This window comes from Symphalangus syndactylus, chromosome 1 (assembly GCF_028878055.3).
Source record: "Symphalangus syndactylus isolate Jambi chromosome 1, NHGRI_mSymSyn1-v2.1_pri, whole genome shotgun sequence".
Classification (NCBI taxonomy): domain Eukaryota; kingdom Metazoa; phylum Chordata; class Mammalia; order Primates; family Hylobatidae; genus Symphalangus; species Symphalangus syndactylus.
In genome coordinates this window covers 122,863,259-122,877,864 of record NC_072423.2, presented here as the reverse complement: position 1 = coordinate 122,877,864, position 14,606 = coordinate 122,863,259, and the positions used below count along the sequence as shown (strand labels likewise).

The window sequence follows — 14,606 nt, the reverse complement described above, 5'->3', positions numbered from 1 at the left end:
AGAGCCTGAAAAACTGCTTGGCTGATTTCACTATAAAGGCTGGTCTGTTATCAGACTGTATAGAGGTGGGAAGGCTAAACTGAGGAATTATGTCTGACAGAAGGGAAGAAAGACTGTGGTGGCCTTCTCAGACCCTGTAGGAAAGGCCTCTACCTATCCAGTGAAAGTGTCTACCTAGACTAAGAGGTATTTTAGTTATCTGACTTGGGGCATATTGAGTAAATCTAATTTGCCAGTCCTAGATGGGGGCAAATCCTCGAGCTTGATGTGTAGGGAAGGGAGGGGGCCTGAATAATCCCTGAGGAGTAGTAGAATAGCAGATGGAACACTGAGAAGTTATTTCCTTGGGGATAGATTTCCACGATGGAAAGGAAATGAGAGGTTCTAAGAGGCGGGCTAGTGGCTTGTACTATAGCATAGCCTGCCATTGCTAGTGTGTGGTGATTAGGCCTGGTGGAACTGCCATCAATAAATCAAGCGTGATCAGGGTGAGGAACAGGAAAGAAGGAAATATGGGGAAATGGTGTGAACGTCAGGTGGAGCAGAGAGATACAGTCATGGGGGTCAGGTGTGGTATCAGGAATAATGTGGGAGGCCGGATTGAAGTCCGGGCCAGGAACAATGGTAATTGTGGGACTTAACAAAGAGTGAGTACAGCTGAAGGAGCCGGGGAGCAGAAAGTATATGCATCAGGTATGAGGAAGAAAATAGATTTTGGAAGTTATGAGAAATGCAGAGAGTGAGTTGAGCATAGTTTGTGATTTTTAGGGCCTCTAAAAGTATTAAAGCAGTGGCAGCCGCTGCACACAGACATGAGGGCTAGGCTAAAACAGTAAGGTTAAGTTACCTGGACAGAAAGGCTACAGGGTGCGGTCCTGGCTGTTGTGTAAGAATTCTGAACACACTAACCATGCCTAGGAAGGAAAGGAGTTGTTGTTTTCTAAGGGATTGAGGTTTGGGAGATTAATTGGACACGATCAGCAGGGAGAGCACGTGTATTTTTATGAGAATTATGCTGAGATAGGTAACAGATGAGGATGAAATTTGGGCTTGACTGAAGTAATGGGGTCTGTCTGTGAAGCCTTATGGCAGTACAGCCCAGGTAATTTGCTGAGCCTAATGGGTGTCAGGGTCAGTCTAAGTGAAAGCGAAGAGAGGCTGGGATGAAGGGTGCAAAAGAATAGTAAAGAAAGCATGTTTGAGATCCAAAACAGAATAATGGGTTGTAGAGGGAGGTATTGAGGATAGGAGAGTATATGGTTTGGCACCACGGGGTGGATAGGCAAAACAATTTGGTTGATAAGGCTCAGATTCTGAACTAACCTGTAAGCCTTGTCTGGTTTTAGGACAGGTAAAATGGGGGAATGGTAAGGAGAGTTTATAGGCTTTAAAAGGCCATGCTGTAGCAGGCGAGTGATAACAGGCTTTAATCTTTTTAAAGCGTGCCGTGGGATGGGATATTGGCATTGATGGGGGTGTAAGGGTGATTAGGTTTTAATGAGATTGTCCGGGATGCATGATCAGTCGCCAAGGAGGGAATAGAGGTATCTTATACTTGTGGGTAAAGGTGGGGGGATACGAGAGGAGGATGCGAAGGAGGCTTTGAACTGGGGAAAAGGTGGCAATGAGGTGTGGCTGTAGCCTAGGAATAGTCAGGGAAGCAGCTAATTTGGTTAAAATATCTCGGCCTAATAAGGGAACTGGGCAGGTGGGGATAACTAAAAAAGAGTGCATAAAAGAGTGTTGTCCAAGTTGGCACCAGAGTGGGGGTAGTTTTCAGGGGTTTTGAAGCTTGGCCATCAACACCCACAGCAGTTATGGAGGCAAGGGAAACAGGCCCTTGAAAAGAAGGTAATGTGGAGTGGGTAGCCTCCGTATTGATTAAGAAGGGGATGGACTTACCTTCCACTATGAGAGTTACCTGAAGCTTGGCGTCCGTGATGGTCTAGGGGGCTTCCGAGGTGGTCGGGCAGCGTCAGTCTTCAGCCGCTAAGCCAAGAAGGTCTGGGAAGGAGTCAGAGGGTCTTGGGCCAGAGTTCCAGGGGCTCTGAGAGTGGCTGCCAGGTGAGTTGGACGGTCCAATTTCCAGTAGGGTCCCGCACAGATGGGACACAGCTTAGGAGGAATCCTGGGCTGCAGGCATTCCTTGGCCTGGTGGCCAGATTTCTGGCACTTGTAGCAAGCTCCTGGGGGAGGAGGTTCTGGAGGAATGCCTGGCCACTGTGGTTCAGGCGTTTGGAAGTTCTTGTGTGCTGGAGATGGCTGGGGTTTGTCCCACAGTGGAGGCAAGGAATTGCAACTTTTTTCTATTATTGTACACCTTGAAGGTGAGGTTAATTAAATCCTGTTATGGGGTTTGAGGGCCGGAATTTAATTTTTGGAGTTTTATTTAATGTCGGGAGCAGATTGGGTAATAAAATGTGTATTGAGAATAAGACAGCCTTTTGACCTTTTAGGGTCTAGGGCTGTAAAGCATCTCAGGATTGCTGTCGAACGAGCCATTAACTGGGCTGGATTTTTATATTTGATGAAAAAGAGCCTAAACGCTATCTGATTTGGGATAAAGAAAAAGGAGTTTTAACCTTGACTATGCCTTTAGCTCCAGCCACCTTTTTAAGAGTAAATTGCTGAGCAGGTGGGGGAGGGCTACTCACGGAATGAAACTGTAAGCTGGACCAGGTGTGAGAAGGGGAGGTGATAAAAGGATTATAGGGTGGAGGAGCGGAGGCTGAGGAAGAATTGAGACCTAGCTCGGCCTGGCGAGGAGCAGCCTCGAGGAGGACGGGAGAGGTTAGATGGGTCTGTAGAAAAGGAAGATTAGAAAAACTCAGTGACGCTTGGGGTTGGGACTGAGGGGACAGGTGGGAGGGAAAGAAGGAAGATTTGGGATGAGTTGTATTGGGAACAGAGACTAGAGAGGGACCGATGTGTAAAAGAATGCCTGGACGTCAGGCACCCCAGACTGTTTGCCTATTTTACGACAAGAATTATTTAGCTCTTGCAGGATGGAAAAATTGAAAGTGCCGTTTTCTGGCTATTTGGAACTACTGTTGAGTTTCTGTTGGGGTCAAGCAGCATTGCAGAGGAAAATAAGACGCTTAGATTTTAGGTCAGGTGAGAGTTGAAGAGGTTTTAAGTTCTTAAGAACACAGGCTAAGGGAGAAGAAGGAGGAATTGAGGTGGAAGGTTGCCTATAGTGAAGCCCAGAGAAAAGGGAGAGTAGAGACACAGAGGGAAGGGGTTCGGGGGTTCTTACCCTCCAGAAAAGCAGGAAAGGGGTCGGGGCACAGAGATACAAGGTTGGGGTGCGGAAATAAGGGATTGGGGTGCAGAGATATGAGGTTGGGGCACGGAAATACAGGATTGGGGCGCAGAGATATAAGAGGTTGGGGCGTGGAAATAACGGATCAGGGCACAGAGATAAGAGGTTGGGGTACTTGCCTCTCCTCCAGAAAAGCAGGACTTGCCGCTAAGGGTGAAGGACCAAGGCAGGTGTCCCTGCGTGGTCTGACACCTTTGAAACGTGGGTGAATAATCAGAGAGGCGTCCCTGCAATGATTAAACACCAAGGGAAGGCTGCCTTCCCAGTCCGTGACCGGCGCTGGAATTTTGGGTCCATGGATAAAACGTGTCTCCTTTGTCTCTACCAGAAAAGGAAAGGAGTTGAAATTAAGAGAAGGGAGAGATTGAAGTGTGGCGCCAAGACTGAAAGGAGAAAGGTTGAGGGATAGTGAGGGAGGTTGGAGAAGAGAGTAAAAAGAGGCCGCTTACTGGATTTGAAATTGGTGAGATGTTTCTTGGGCTGGTCGGTCTGAGGACCTGAGGTCGTAGGTGGATCTTTCTCATGCAGCAAAGAGCAGGAGGACAGGGGATTGATCTCCCAAGGGAGGTCCCCCGATCCGAGTCATGGCACCAAATTTCATGCGTGTCCATGGGAAGAGACCACCAAACAGGCTTTGTGTGAGCAACATGGCTGTTTATTTCACCTGGGTGCAGGCGGGCTGAGTCCAAAAAGAGAGTCAGTGAAGGGAGATAGGGGTGGGGCTGTTTTATAGGATTTGGGTAAGTAAAGGAAAATTACAGTCAAAGGGGGGTTCTCTGGCGGGCAGGAGTGGGGGTCACAAGGTGCTCAGTGGGGGAGCTTTTTGAGCCAGGATGAGCCAGGGAAAGGACTTTCACAAGGTGATGTCATCACCTAAGGCAAGGACCGACCATTTACACTTCTTTTGTGGTGGAATGTTATCAGTTAAGGTGGGGCAGGGCATATTCACTTCTTTTGTGATTCTTCAGTTACTTCAGGCCATCTGGGCATATAGGTGCAAGTCACAGGGGATGTGATGGCTTGGCTTGGGCTCAGAGGCCTGACATTATAATTTATACATTGTTTTCTAGTGTAACATTTCACAAAATATTAACAAAAGATGTGTACCTGTACTGCTGTGCTACACACTGTGCTGGGTGCAGTTGGAGGGTTAGGTCTAGACCTTGCCCTTGGGAGTCTCCCAATCTGGGGTGGGAGAAAAGAAAGTGGGGCTTAAAGGGGATGAGTGGGTTGCATAAGAGGCCTAATTACATCCTGACATAGAGGTGCCATAACACTCTTTGTGTCCATAGGAAGAATGGTTCAAAGAGATACGTGTTGAGGAAGACAGTAAGTAAGAGGTGAGGTGAGCAAAACTTTGGAACCAGATATCCTAGGCTCAAACCTAACTGGTGCCTCTTTGAACTCCAGTTTCTTCAGCTGTGAGATAGAAACAGTTCCCGCCTTTCCTGGTTGTTGCGAGGTTGAGGAGGTACAGAGCAGATGCTCATAAATAGTAATTGTTATTTTAAACAATAGGTCAGTTTCATGCACGTCCGTGTGAAGAGACTACTAAACAGGCTTTGTGTGAGCAATAAAAGCTTTTAATCACCTGAGTGCAGGCGGGCTGAGTCTGAAAAGAGAGTCAGTGAAAGGAGATAGGGGTTGGGGCCATTTTATAAGATTTGGGTAGGTAAAGGAAAATTACAGTCAAAGGGGGGTTGTTCTCTGGCGGGCAGGAGTGGGGGTCGCAAGGTGCTCAGTGGGGGAGGTTTTTGAGCCAGGATGAGCCAGGAAAAGGACTTTCACAAGGTAATGTCATCACTTAAGGCAAGGACTGGCCATTTACACTTCTTTTGTGGTGAAATGTCATCAGTTAAGGCGGGGCAGGGCATTTTCACTTCTTTTGTGATTCTTCAGTTACTTCAGGCCATCTGGGGGAATACGTGCAAGTCACAGGGGATGTGATGGCTTGACGACAGAATAGAATGGGCCTGTGAGGCTGGAAGGAGGTATTCTCCTTGGTCTAAGAACTATTTGCCTTGTGTGGGAAGAGATTGATAGGTGGAAGTTTTAGCGGGGAAGTAGGTGGGAGTGACCGATGTGAAGGAGAAAAACTGGCCATGAGGGACAGAAGTTGGAGAGCTAGCTGCTTGTCTAGCCACCTTATCAGCAGAAGCATTGCTATGAGAGACAGAAGTTGGAAAGCTAGCTGCTTAGCTAGCCACCTTATCAGCATAAGCGTTGCCTAGAGCAATGGGATCTGATGCCTTTTGACGCCTCTTGCAGTGAATGACCTTAGCTTCCTTTGGAAGTAAAGCAGCGTTGAGTAGAGTTTTCATTAAAGAGGCATTAATGATGGAGGACCCTTGTGTAGGGAGGAAGCCTCTTTCAGCCTATATGACCGCATGGTGGTGCAGAATATGAAACGCACCTCTATGCGTTTGACATAGAGGTGTTATGGCACCTCTATGTCAGTATTTAGAATCAGTATAGATATTGACACGTAGTCCTTTTGCCAAAAGTGAGGGCTTGAGTTAAGGCAACTATTTCGGCTTGCTGAGAGGTAGTGGAGGGGGGCAGAGTGGTAGCCTCAATGATAGATGTGGAAGATACTATAGCATACCCTGCCTTTGCTGGTGTGTGGCGATAAGGCCTGGTGGAACTGCCATCAATAAACCAAGTGTGATCAGGGTGAGAAACAGGGAAGAAGGAAATGTGGGGAAATGGGGTGAACGTCAGGTGGATCAGAGAGATGCAGTCATGAGGGTCAGGTGTGGTATCTGGAATAATGGGGGAGGCCCGATTGAAGTCCAGGCCAGGAACAATGGTAATTGTGGCACATTCAACAAAGAGTGAGTACAGCTGAAGGAGCCAGGGAGCAGAAAGTATATGCATCAGGTGTGAGGAAGAAAATAGATTTTGGAAATTATGAGAGCTGTAGAGAGTGAGTTGAGCATAGTTTGTGATTTTGAGGGCCTCTAAAGGTATTACGGCAGCAGCAGCCACTGCACGGAGACATGATGTCCAGCCTAAAACAGTAAGGTCAAGTTGTTTGGACAAAAAGGCTACAGGACGCGATCCTGGTCCTTGTGTAAGAATTCTGACTGCACAGCCCAGCACTTCGGCTGTGTGTAATGAAAAGGGTTGGGATGAGTCAGGGAAAGCCAGAGTGGGGGCAGTCTCTAAAGCTGTCTTCAAGGAATGGAAAGAGGAGTGGGGAAAGGATTTAGGATCTGTGGGGTCAACTGGGTTTCCTTTTGTGAGTTTATATAATGGTTTTGTTAGGATGGCAAAACAAGGTATCTAAAGGTGAAAATATCTAACCATGCCTAGGAAGGAAAGGAGTTGTTGTTTTGTAGAAGGGGTTGGGGTTTGAGAGATTAGTCGGACATGATCGGCAGGGAGAGCATGTGTGTTTTTATGAAGAATTATGCCGAAGTAGGTAACGGAAAAGAAATTTGAGTTTTGGAGGGAGATACCTGATATCCTTTGGAGAATAAATGTTGAAGGAGCAGAAGTGTGTCTTGTTGAGAAGATTCAAAGGAGGGGCTACAAAGAAGAAGGTCATCAATATATTGAATAAGGTGAGAAGTGGAGGGGTGGAAAGAAAGTAAATCATGAGAAAGAGCTTGGCTGAAGTAATGAGGGCTGTCCCTGAAACCTTGCGGCAGCACAGCCCAGGTAAGCTGCTGGGACTGATGGGTGTCAGGGTCAGTCCAGGTGAAAGCAAAGAGAGGCTGGGACGAGGGGTGCAGGGGAATAGTGAAAAAAGCATCTTTAAGATCAAGAACGGAATAATGAGTTGTGGAGGAAGGTATTGAGGACAAAAGAGTGTACGGGTTGGGCAGCACAGGGTAGATAGGCAAAACAATTTGGTTGATAAAGCGCAGATCTTGAACTAATCTGTAAGACTTGTCTGGTTTTTGGACAGGTAAAATGGGGGAATTGTAAGGAGAGTTTATAGGTTTTAGAAGCCCATGGTGTAGCAGGTGAGTGATAACAGGCTTTAATCCTTTTAAAGCATGCTGTGGGATGGGATATTGGTATTGAGCAGGGTAAGGGTGATTAGGTTTTAATGGGATGGTAATGGGCATGTGATCGGTTGCCAGGGAAGGAGTAGAGATGTCTTATACTTGTGGGTTAAGGTGGGGGGATACGAGAGGAAGACGTGAACGAGGCTTTGGGTTGGGGAGAAGGGCAGCAATGAGATGTGGCTGTAGTCCGGGAATAGTCAGGGAAGCAGCTAATTTGGTTAAAATATCTCAGCCTAATAAGGGAACTGGGCAGGTGGGGATAACTAAAAAAGAGTGCATAAAAGAGTGTTATCCAAGTTGGCATCAGAGTGGGGGAGTTTTCAGGGGTTTTGAAGCTTGACCGTCAATACCTACAACAGTTATAGGGGCGAGGGAAACAGGCCTTCGAAAAGAAGGCAATGTGGAGTGGGTAGCCCCTGTATCAATTAAACAGGGAATGGACTTACTCTCCACTGTGAGAGTTACCTGAAGCTCAGCATCTGTGATGGTCTAGGGGGCTTCCAAGGCAATCGGGCAGCGTCAATCTTCAGTCACTAAGCTGAGCAGATCTGGGAAGGAGTCAGAGAGCCTTGGGCTAGAGCTTTAGGGGCTCTAGGAGTGGCTGCCGGGTGAGCTGGGCAGTCTGCCTTCCGGTGGGTCCTTGCACAGATGGGACATGGCTTGGAAGGAATCCTGGGCTGTGGGCATTCCTTGGCCTAGTGGCCAGATTTCTGGCACTTGAAGCAAGATCCTGATAGAGGAAGTCTTGTAGCAATGCTTGACTGCTGCAGCTTAGGCATGTGCGGCTTAGGCATTTTGAAGTTCTTGTATGCTGGAGGTGTGGCTGGGTTTTGTCTCACAGCAGAGGCAAGTAATTGTAACTCAAAAATGCATTGCCGTCTGGCTGCTTCCCCTCTATTATTGTACACCTTGAAGGTGAGGTTGATTAATTCCTGTTGTGGGGTTTGAGGGCCAGATTCTAATTTTTGAAGTTTTTTCCTAATGTCCGGAGTGGATCGGGTGATAAAATGCATATTAAGAATAAGGTAGCCTTCTGGCCTTTCTGGGTCTAGAGCGGTATAGTGTCTAAGGGTTGCTGCTAAGCAGGCCGTGAACTGGGCTGGGTTTTCGTCTTTACCTTGGGTAGTTTCTTTAAGCTTGTCATAATTAACAGCTTTGTAAGCTGCCTTTTTAAGCCTTTCAACTAGGCAGGAAATCATGTAATCTTGCCTAGCTATTCCTGGGGAATTTGCCTGGTAGTTCCATTGGGGATCCTCTCAGGGAACTACTCTAATGCCTTCTTGGAGGTCTGGCTCATGAAGCCAGTGGTTATCAGCGTGAGATTGGGCTAGAGAAAAAACTCTTTCCTGTTCATCTGGAGAGAGGGTAGAAGTCAGGATGATATTTAAGTCACTCCAGGTTAAATTGTAGGACAGAGTTAGATATTGGAATTCTTGTATATATTTAGTGGGGTCTGATGAGAAAGAGCCTAAATGCTGACTGATCTGAGAGAGGTCTGATAGAGAAAAAGGTATATGTACCCTGACTATGCCTTCAGCTCCAGCCACCTCTCTAAGAGGAAATTGTTGGGCAGGTGGGGAAGAGCTAGTCACGGAACTAAACTGTAAGCCAGACAGGGTGTGAGGAGGGGAGGTGGTGGAAGGATTATAGGGTGGAAGAGCAGAGGCTGAGGAAGAATTGGGACTTAGCTCGATCTGGCGACGAGCAGCCTGAGGAGGAGGGGAAAGGTCAGATGGGTCTGCAGAAAAGGAAGACTGGAAAGACTCAGCGATGCTTGGGGTTGGGACTGAGGGGACAGGCAGGAGGGAAAGAAGGAGGTTTTGGGAGGAATCACATGGGGAACAGAGACTAGGGAGGGAACAAAGTGTGAAAAATGCCTGGACGTAAGGCACCTCAGACCATTTGCCCATTTTTTGACAAAAAATTATTTAGGTCTTGTAGGATGGAGAAATCAAAAGTGCCGTTTTCTGGCCACTTAGAGCCATTGTCAAGTTTGTACTGGGGCCAAGCAGTGTTGCAGAAGAAAATAAGGCATTTAGGTTTTAGGTCAGGTGTGAATTGAAGAGGTTTTAAGTTCTTGAGAACACAGGCTAAGGGAGAAGAAGGAGGAATGGAGGGTGGAAGCTTGCCCATAGTGAAGGAGGCAAGCCCAGAGAAAAGAGAGAGTAGAGACACGGAGGGAAGGGGTTTGGGGGTTCTCACCCTCCAGAAAAGCGGGAAAGGGATCGGGGCATGGAAATAAGGGGTTGGGGCACAGAGATAAGAGGTCGTGGCATGGAAACAAGGGATCGGGGCACAGAGATAAGAGGTTGGGGCATGGAAATAAGGGATTGGGGGTTCTTGCCCCCTAGAAAAGCAGGACTTGCCACTGAGGGTGAAGGAGAAGGGGTTGAGGGGTTCTTGCCTCTCCCCCAGAAAAGCAGAGAAGGGGTAGAGACACAGAGAGAAGGGGTTGGGGTACTTGCCCTTCCCCTAGAAAAGCGGGACTTGCCGCTAAAGGTGAAGGACCAAGGCAGGTGTTCTTGTGTGGGTTGACACCTCTGAAACATGGGTGAATAATCAGAGGGGCGTCCCTGCAATGATTAAACACCAAGGGAAGGCTGCCTTCCTAGTCCGTGACCAGCGCCGGCGTTTTGGGTCCACGGATAAAACATGTCTCCTTTGTCTCTACCAGAAAATGAAAGGAATTGAAATTAAGAGAAGGGAGAGATTGAAGGGTGGCGCCAAGATTGAAAGGAGAAATGTTGAGGGATAGTGAGGGAGGTTGGAGAAGAGAGTAAAAAGAGGCTGCTTACCGGATTTGAAATTGGTGAGATGTTTCTTGGGCTGGTCGGTCTGAGGACCTGAGGTCGTAGGTGGATCTTTCTCACAGAGCAAAGAACAGGAGGACAGGGGATTGATCTCCCAAGGGAGGTCCCCCGATCCGAGTCACGGCACCAAATTTGATGCGCGTCTGTGTGAAGAGACTACCAAACAGGCTTTGTGTGAGCAATAAAAGCTTTTAATCACCTGGGTGCAGGCGGGCTGAGTCCGAAAAGAGAGTCAGTGAAGGGAGATGGGGTGGGGCCGTTTTATAAGATTTGGGTAGGTAAAGGAAAATTACAGTCAAAGGGGGTTGTTCTCTGGTGGGCAGGAGTAGGGGTCACAAGGTGCTCAGTGGGGGAGCTTTTTGAGCCAGGATGAGCCAGGAAAAGGACTTTCACAAGGTAATGTCATCACTTAAGGCAAGGACTGCCCATTTACACTTCTTTTGTGGTGGAATGTCATCAGTTAAGGCAAGGATCAGCCATTTACACTTCTTTTGTGGTGGAATGTCATCAGTTAAGGCAGGGCAGGGCATTTTCACTTCTTTTGTGTTTCTTCAGTTACTTCAGGCCATCTGGGCGAATACATGCAAGTCACAGGGGATGCGATGGCTTAGCTTAGGCTCAGAGGCCTGACAGTCAGATCTATTCCTGCCTTCATTTTTACCTTGTATTTTATTTATTTTTAAAATTTTAAACTAATTTTTTTTTTTTTTTTTTTTTTGTAGAGACAGAGTCTCTTCATGTTGTCCAGGCAGGTCTCAAACCTCAAGTGATCCGCCTGCCCCAGCCTCCCAAAGTGCTGGGATTACAGGCGTGAGCCACCACACCTGGCCTGTATTTAATTTTTTTCTATGGAAACTTCCCAAAACAAACAAAAGTACATAGGATGGCATAATGAATCCCCATGTACCCCTCAGCCAGCCTTGACAGTTACCAACATGTGGCCAAGCCTATTTTGTTTCTACCTCTACCCCCTTCCCATATTAGAATAAATCCTAGACATCGTATCATTTCATCTATAAGTGTTGCTGTCTAAAAGAGATCATCTTACCTTTCAACAGATGGTAATTGCACTGCAGAACACCACCACAACCAGCCGCTACCTGCGAGTCCTCCCGCCTTCCACGCCATACTTCGCTCTAGGACTGGGTACGTTCAGTATTTGTAAGTTCATTAATAGTAGTGGTAATAGTAGTGGTGGTATTAGTAGTAATGGTAGTAGTAGTAGTGGTGGTAGTAATGGTAGCAATGATAGTGGTAGTAGTAGTAGTGATGGTGGTAGTAGTAGTTGTGGTGGTGGTAGTAGTAGTGGTAGCAGTAGTAGTGGTGGTGGTGGTAGTAGTAGTAGTGGTAGTAGTAGTAGTAGTAGCAGTAGCAGTAGTAGTGTGGATTGCCTCAAAGTCACTTGCTGGGCTTGCTGCCAGTTGCTGACTCCCGCCCTGAGTCTAGGGCCCGGGCCTGGACTCCCCCCATCAGCAGTCCTTGAGGGCTCCTCATCCTCCACCAGTCCTTAGAGGCTTGACAGCTCCTTTCTCCTGACTGCCTCCACCCAGGCACTGGTCCTGCTATCTCCCCACTCCTCGTGCTGCCATTCTCCTCAATCAGGCCCTCTGCATTCCTCACTTAAGCCTCGGCAGCAGCCCCCCAGCCAGCCTTCCTACTTTAGTGTCACAGTGTTTGTCTCAAGAACAACTCTGATCATGTCACCCCTGCTCAGAAATCTCAAAAGTTTCTCTGCTATCCACCAAAGAAATTCTAAGCCATAGGGCCAGGCATGGCCCCACCTGACCTTTTTGGATGGATGGTGTCATTTCCCCCCAGGCTCTGGCATGCTTACCTGGAGTTGCCACCCTTGCAGCCTGCTCCCCTCGCATGCCCTTGTCCTGCCATTGGCACGGCTTTGGCCCAGCAGGCACTTACAGAGCCAGCCCTGGCAGTGGCTGGGGTCTGTACCAGCTGAGCTCAAGCCCTGGTGGCTGGCTGCTCCCTGGATCCTCACTTGTCACTTTTGTCATGCACAGGGATGTTCCCAGGAAAAGGTGGAATGGTGGCTCCTGGAATGACCTGCCAGTACATTGTCCAGTTTTTTCCCGACTGCCTTGGGGATTTTGATGATTTTATTTTAGTGGAGACCCAGTCAGCTCGCACACTTCTGATCCCCCTGCAGGCTCGGAGGCCACCCCCCGTGCTGACATGTGAGTGTGCACCGTAGCTTCCCACAGATTCAGTTAAGGTTGGAGAGTCCCCATAAGGACTGCCTGCCTCTCGGGTTCCCTTTGTAGCAGCACGCAACTTGGTTCTCTTGGGCAGGGGCCGTGGGTCCTGCAGAGGAAACTGCTAGCAGCTTCTGTAGCCATCCACAGTGTCAAGCCATGATTGTTCTGCTTGCTTTTGGGTTTTCTCAGTGGAGGTTGACTCACAGCGGGGGATGAGGCCAAGAGTCCAGCTAACCCCACCATAGGTTTTGCTGGCTTATGAACATCCTTGAGGGGACCTGTGCCACAGTGGGCAAGGAAGAAGTGCCTGTGCACCCTGAGGAGTCCTAACAGGTCGTTGTTGTCCTCATGGCTGTGGGGGTAGGAGTCCTTAGCAAAGCTGTCTTCAGCTGGGCTCCCTCAGTGACAAGCTTCTACAGTTGGGCATAGGCTGGAATTTGGGACCGTGATCCCCCTTACTTCTGCCATAGCCCCCAAGGACCATGCTGGGTTGCCCTGGCTGAGCATGAATCCACAATGGGCACTGACTTCTGCTGCTCTAGCCAGGAGTGAATAGAGTCCCATGGCACTATTTCCATGTGGCCAGCAGCAGCCTGGGCAGAGCCCAAGTGGGTGCAGGGTCAGGACATGTCCCCACTCATCCTGTCTGTCTGTGTAGGGTGCTGGGCTGGGACCAGCTGTCCTGATCTCTGGACCTCAGGAGAAGCATGACAGTAGGGCTTATTCAGAGTGACCTGTTGTTTCTCTTGCACATATTCTTCTGTGGCTACAGTGTCACCGGTGTTGGACTGTGGTTACTGCCTCATTGGGGGAGTCAAGATGACCAGATTCATCTGCAAAAATGTGGGTTTCAGTGTTGGCAGGTTCTGCATTATGCCCAAAACAAGCTGGCCACCACTAAGTTTCAAGGTGAGTGATCACAGGTTGCTAACTGGAAAAAGTACAAATCCATCAAAGGAAATAACCCCCAGAGGAACTTGCTAGAGTATACCTATGATTGGAAACACACAGAACGTAGAGTGTTGTAAACTCTCTATGCAACTGCCACAACCCGAATGAGATGGATGTGTAAGGGGACCAGTGTTGTAGTTCTGGTTATGTCACTAATACCTGTACATGCTGGGCAAGCGGTATCACCTCTTTTATCCTTCAAGCTCTGGCTCAAATGTGACTGCAATCACTTGTTCAGTCCTTCTTTATTGTAGCAAATGACTGAATAGTTCAGAGGTTACAAATTGGCTGCCCTTTGGCCAAATTCTGGTATTTATTTGGCACAGCACTTAACATTTTTTGAGCCAACATTTAAAAATAGATTTGGCCGGGCGCGGTGGCTCACACATGTAATCCCAGCACTTTGGGATGCTGAGGCGGGCAGATTACCTGAGGTCAGGGGTTTGAGACCAGTCTGGCCAATATGATGAAACAGCATCTCTACTAAAATTAAAAATTAGCTGGGTGTGGTGGCATGCGCCTATAGTCCCAGCTACTCAGGAGGCTGAGGAAGGAGAATCACTTGAACCCAGGAGGTGGAGGTTGCAGTGAGCCGAGATCGCACCACTACACTCCAGCCTGGGTGACACAGTGAGACTCCATCTCAAAAAAAAAAAAAAAAAAAAAAAATGGAGATTTTTACATAAAGTTCTATATTTGCAGTCCTTTGAAAAACTGGAAGATATGCAGGCCAGGGCCAGGATTCACTGTGAGCCTGTTGGCCAGGGCTGGGGGCAGGCCCTGTGTTCCTTGTCCTAAGTGCCCAGCTCCACCAGTCCCAAGAGCATCCCAGCACTGACACCATCCATCAGCATGCTTGCACCATTATTTTTCTCATAGCAAAGATATTTATTTGTACCCAGAAAATAAGGGATACATCTAGAGGACGACATTTCAAGATGTTCCAAGAAAGACATTTCACTCATTTCTGTTACTGACCAGGGTCTTGTAGGCATGGGTTTGTGTCCCTGGCATGCTAAGTGACTTCTTGTGTAGGCACTGGGGCTGCAGCTCTCGTGACTCAGGAGCTTGTAGCCAGGGGTGGGTCAGGGTTGGAGGCAGACACATATGCTAGCACCCGTGACACTGGGTGTTACGGTAAGGAAAGGACAATGTGCTTTGGGAGCCCAGGGGAGGGCCCACTCAGCTCACCTCCTGAGTGAGACCTTCTCACATGCCTGACACTTTGTGTCCCAATCACTTGGTGATGGTGTTCCTTGTACCTCCTGCCAGTAGTCAGCTCTTCACAGATGTT

The 14,606-nt window shown here is 48.2% G+C and overlaps 1 protein-coding gene across 8 annotated transcripts in view; it reads left to right on the top strand.

Moving 5' to 3' along the window:
- Nucleotides 1–14,606, top strand: part of DLEC1 (DLEC1 cilia and flagella associated protein) — an 80,097-nt gene that overhangs the window by 29,605 nt on the left and 35,886 nt on the right. For all 8 annotated transcript variants that reach the window (XM_063612086.1, XM_063612096.1, XM_055282927.2 and 5 more), the window contains 3 exons: nt 11,207–11,294; nt 12,167–12,340; nt 13,134–13,270. In XM_063612086.1, coding sequence (XP_063468156.1) covers nt 11,207–11,294; nt 12,167–12,340; nt 13,134–13,270 — 399 coding nt within the window. The remainder of the gene's footprint in view (nt 1–11,206; nt 11,295–12,166; nt 12,341–13,133; nt 13,271–14,606) is intronic.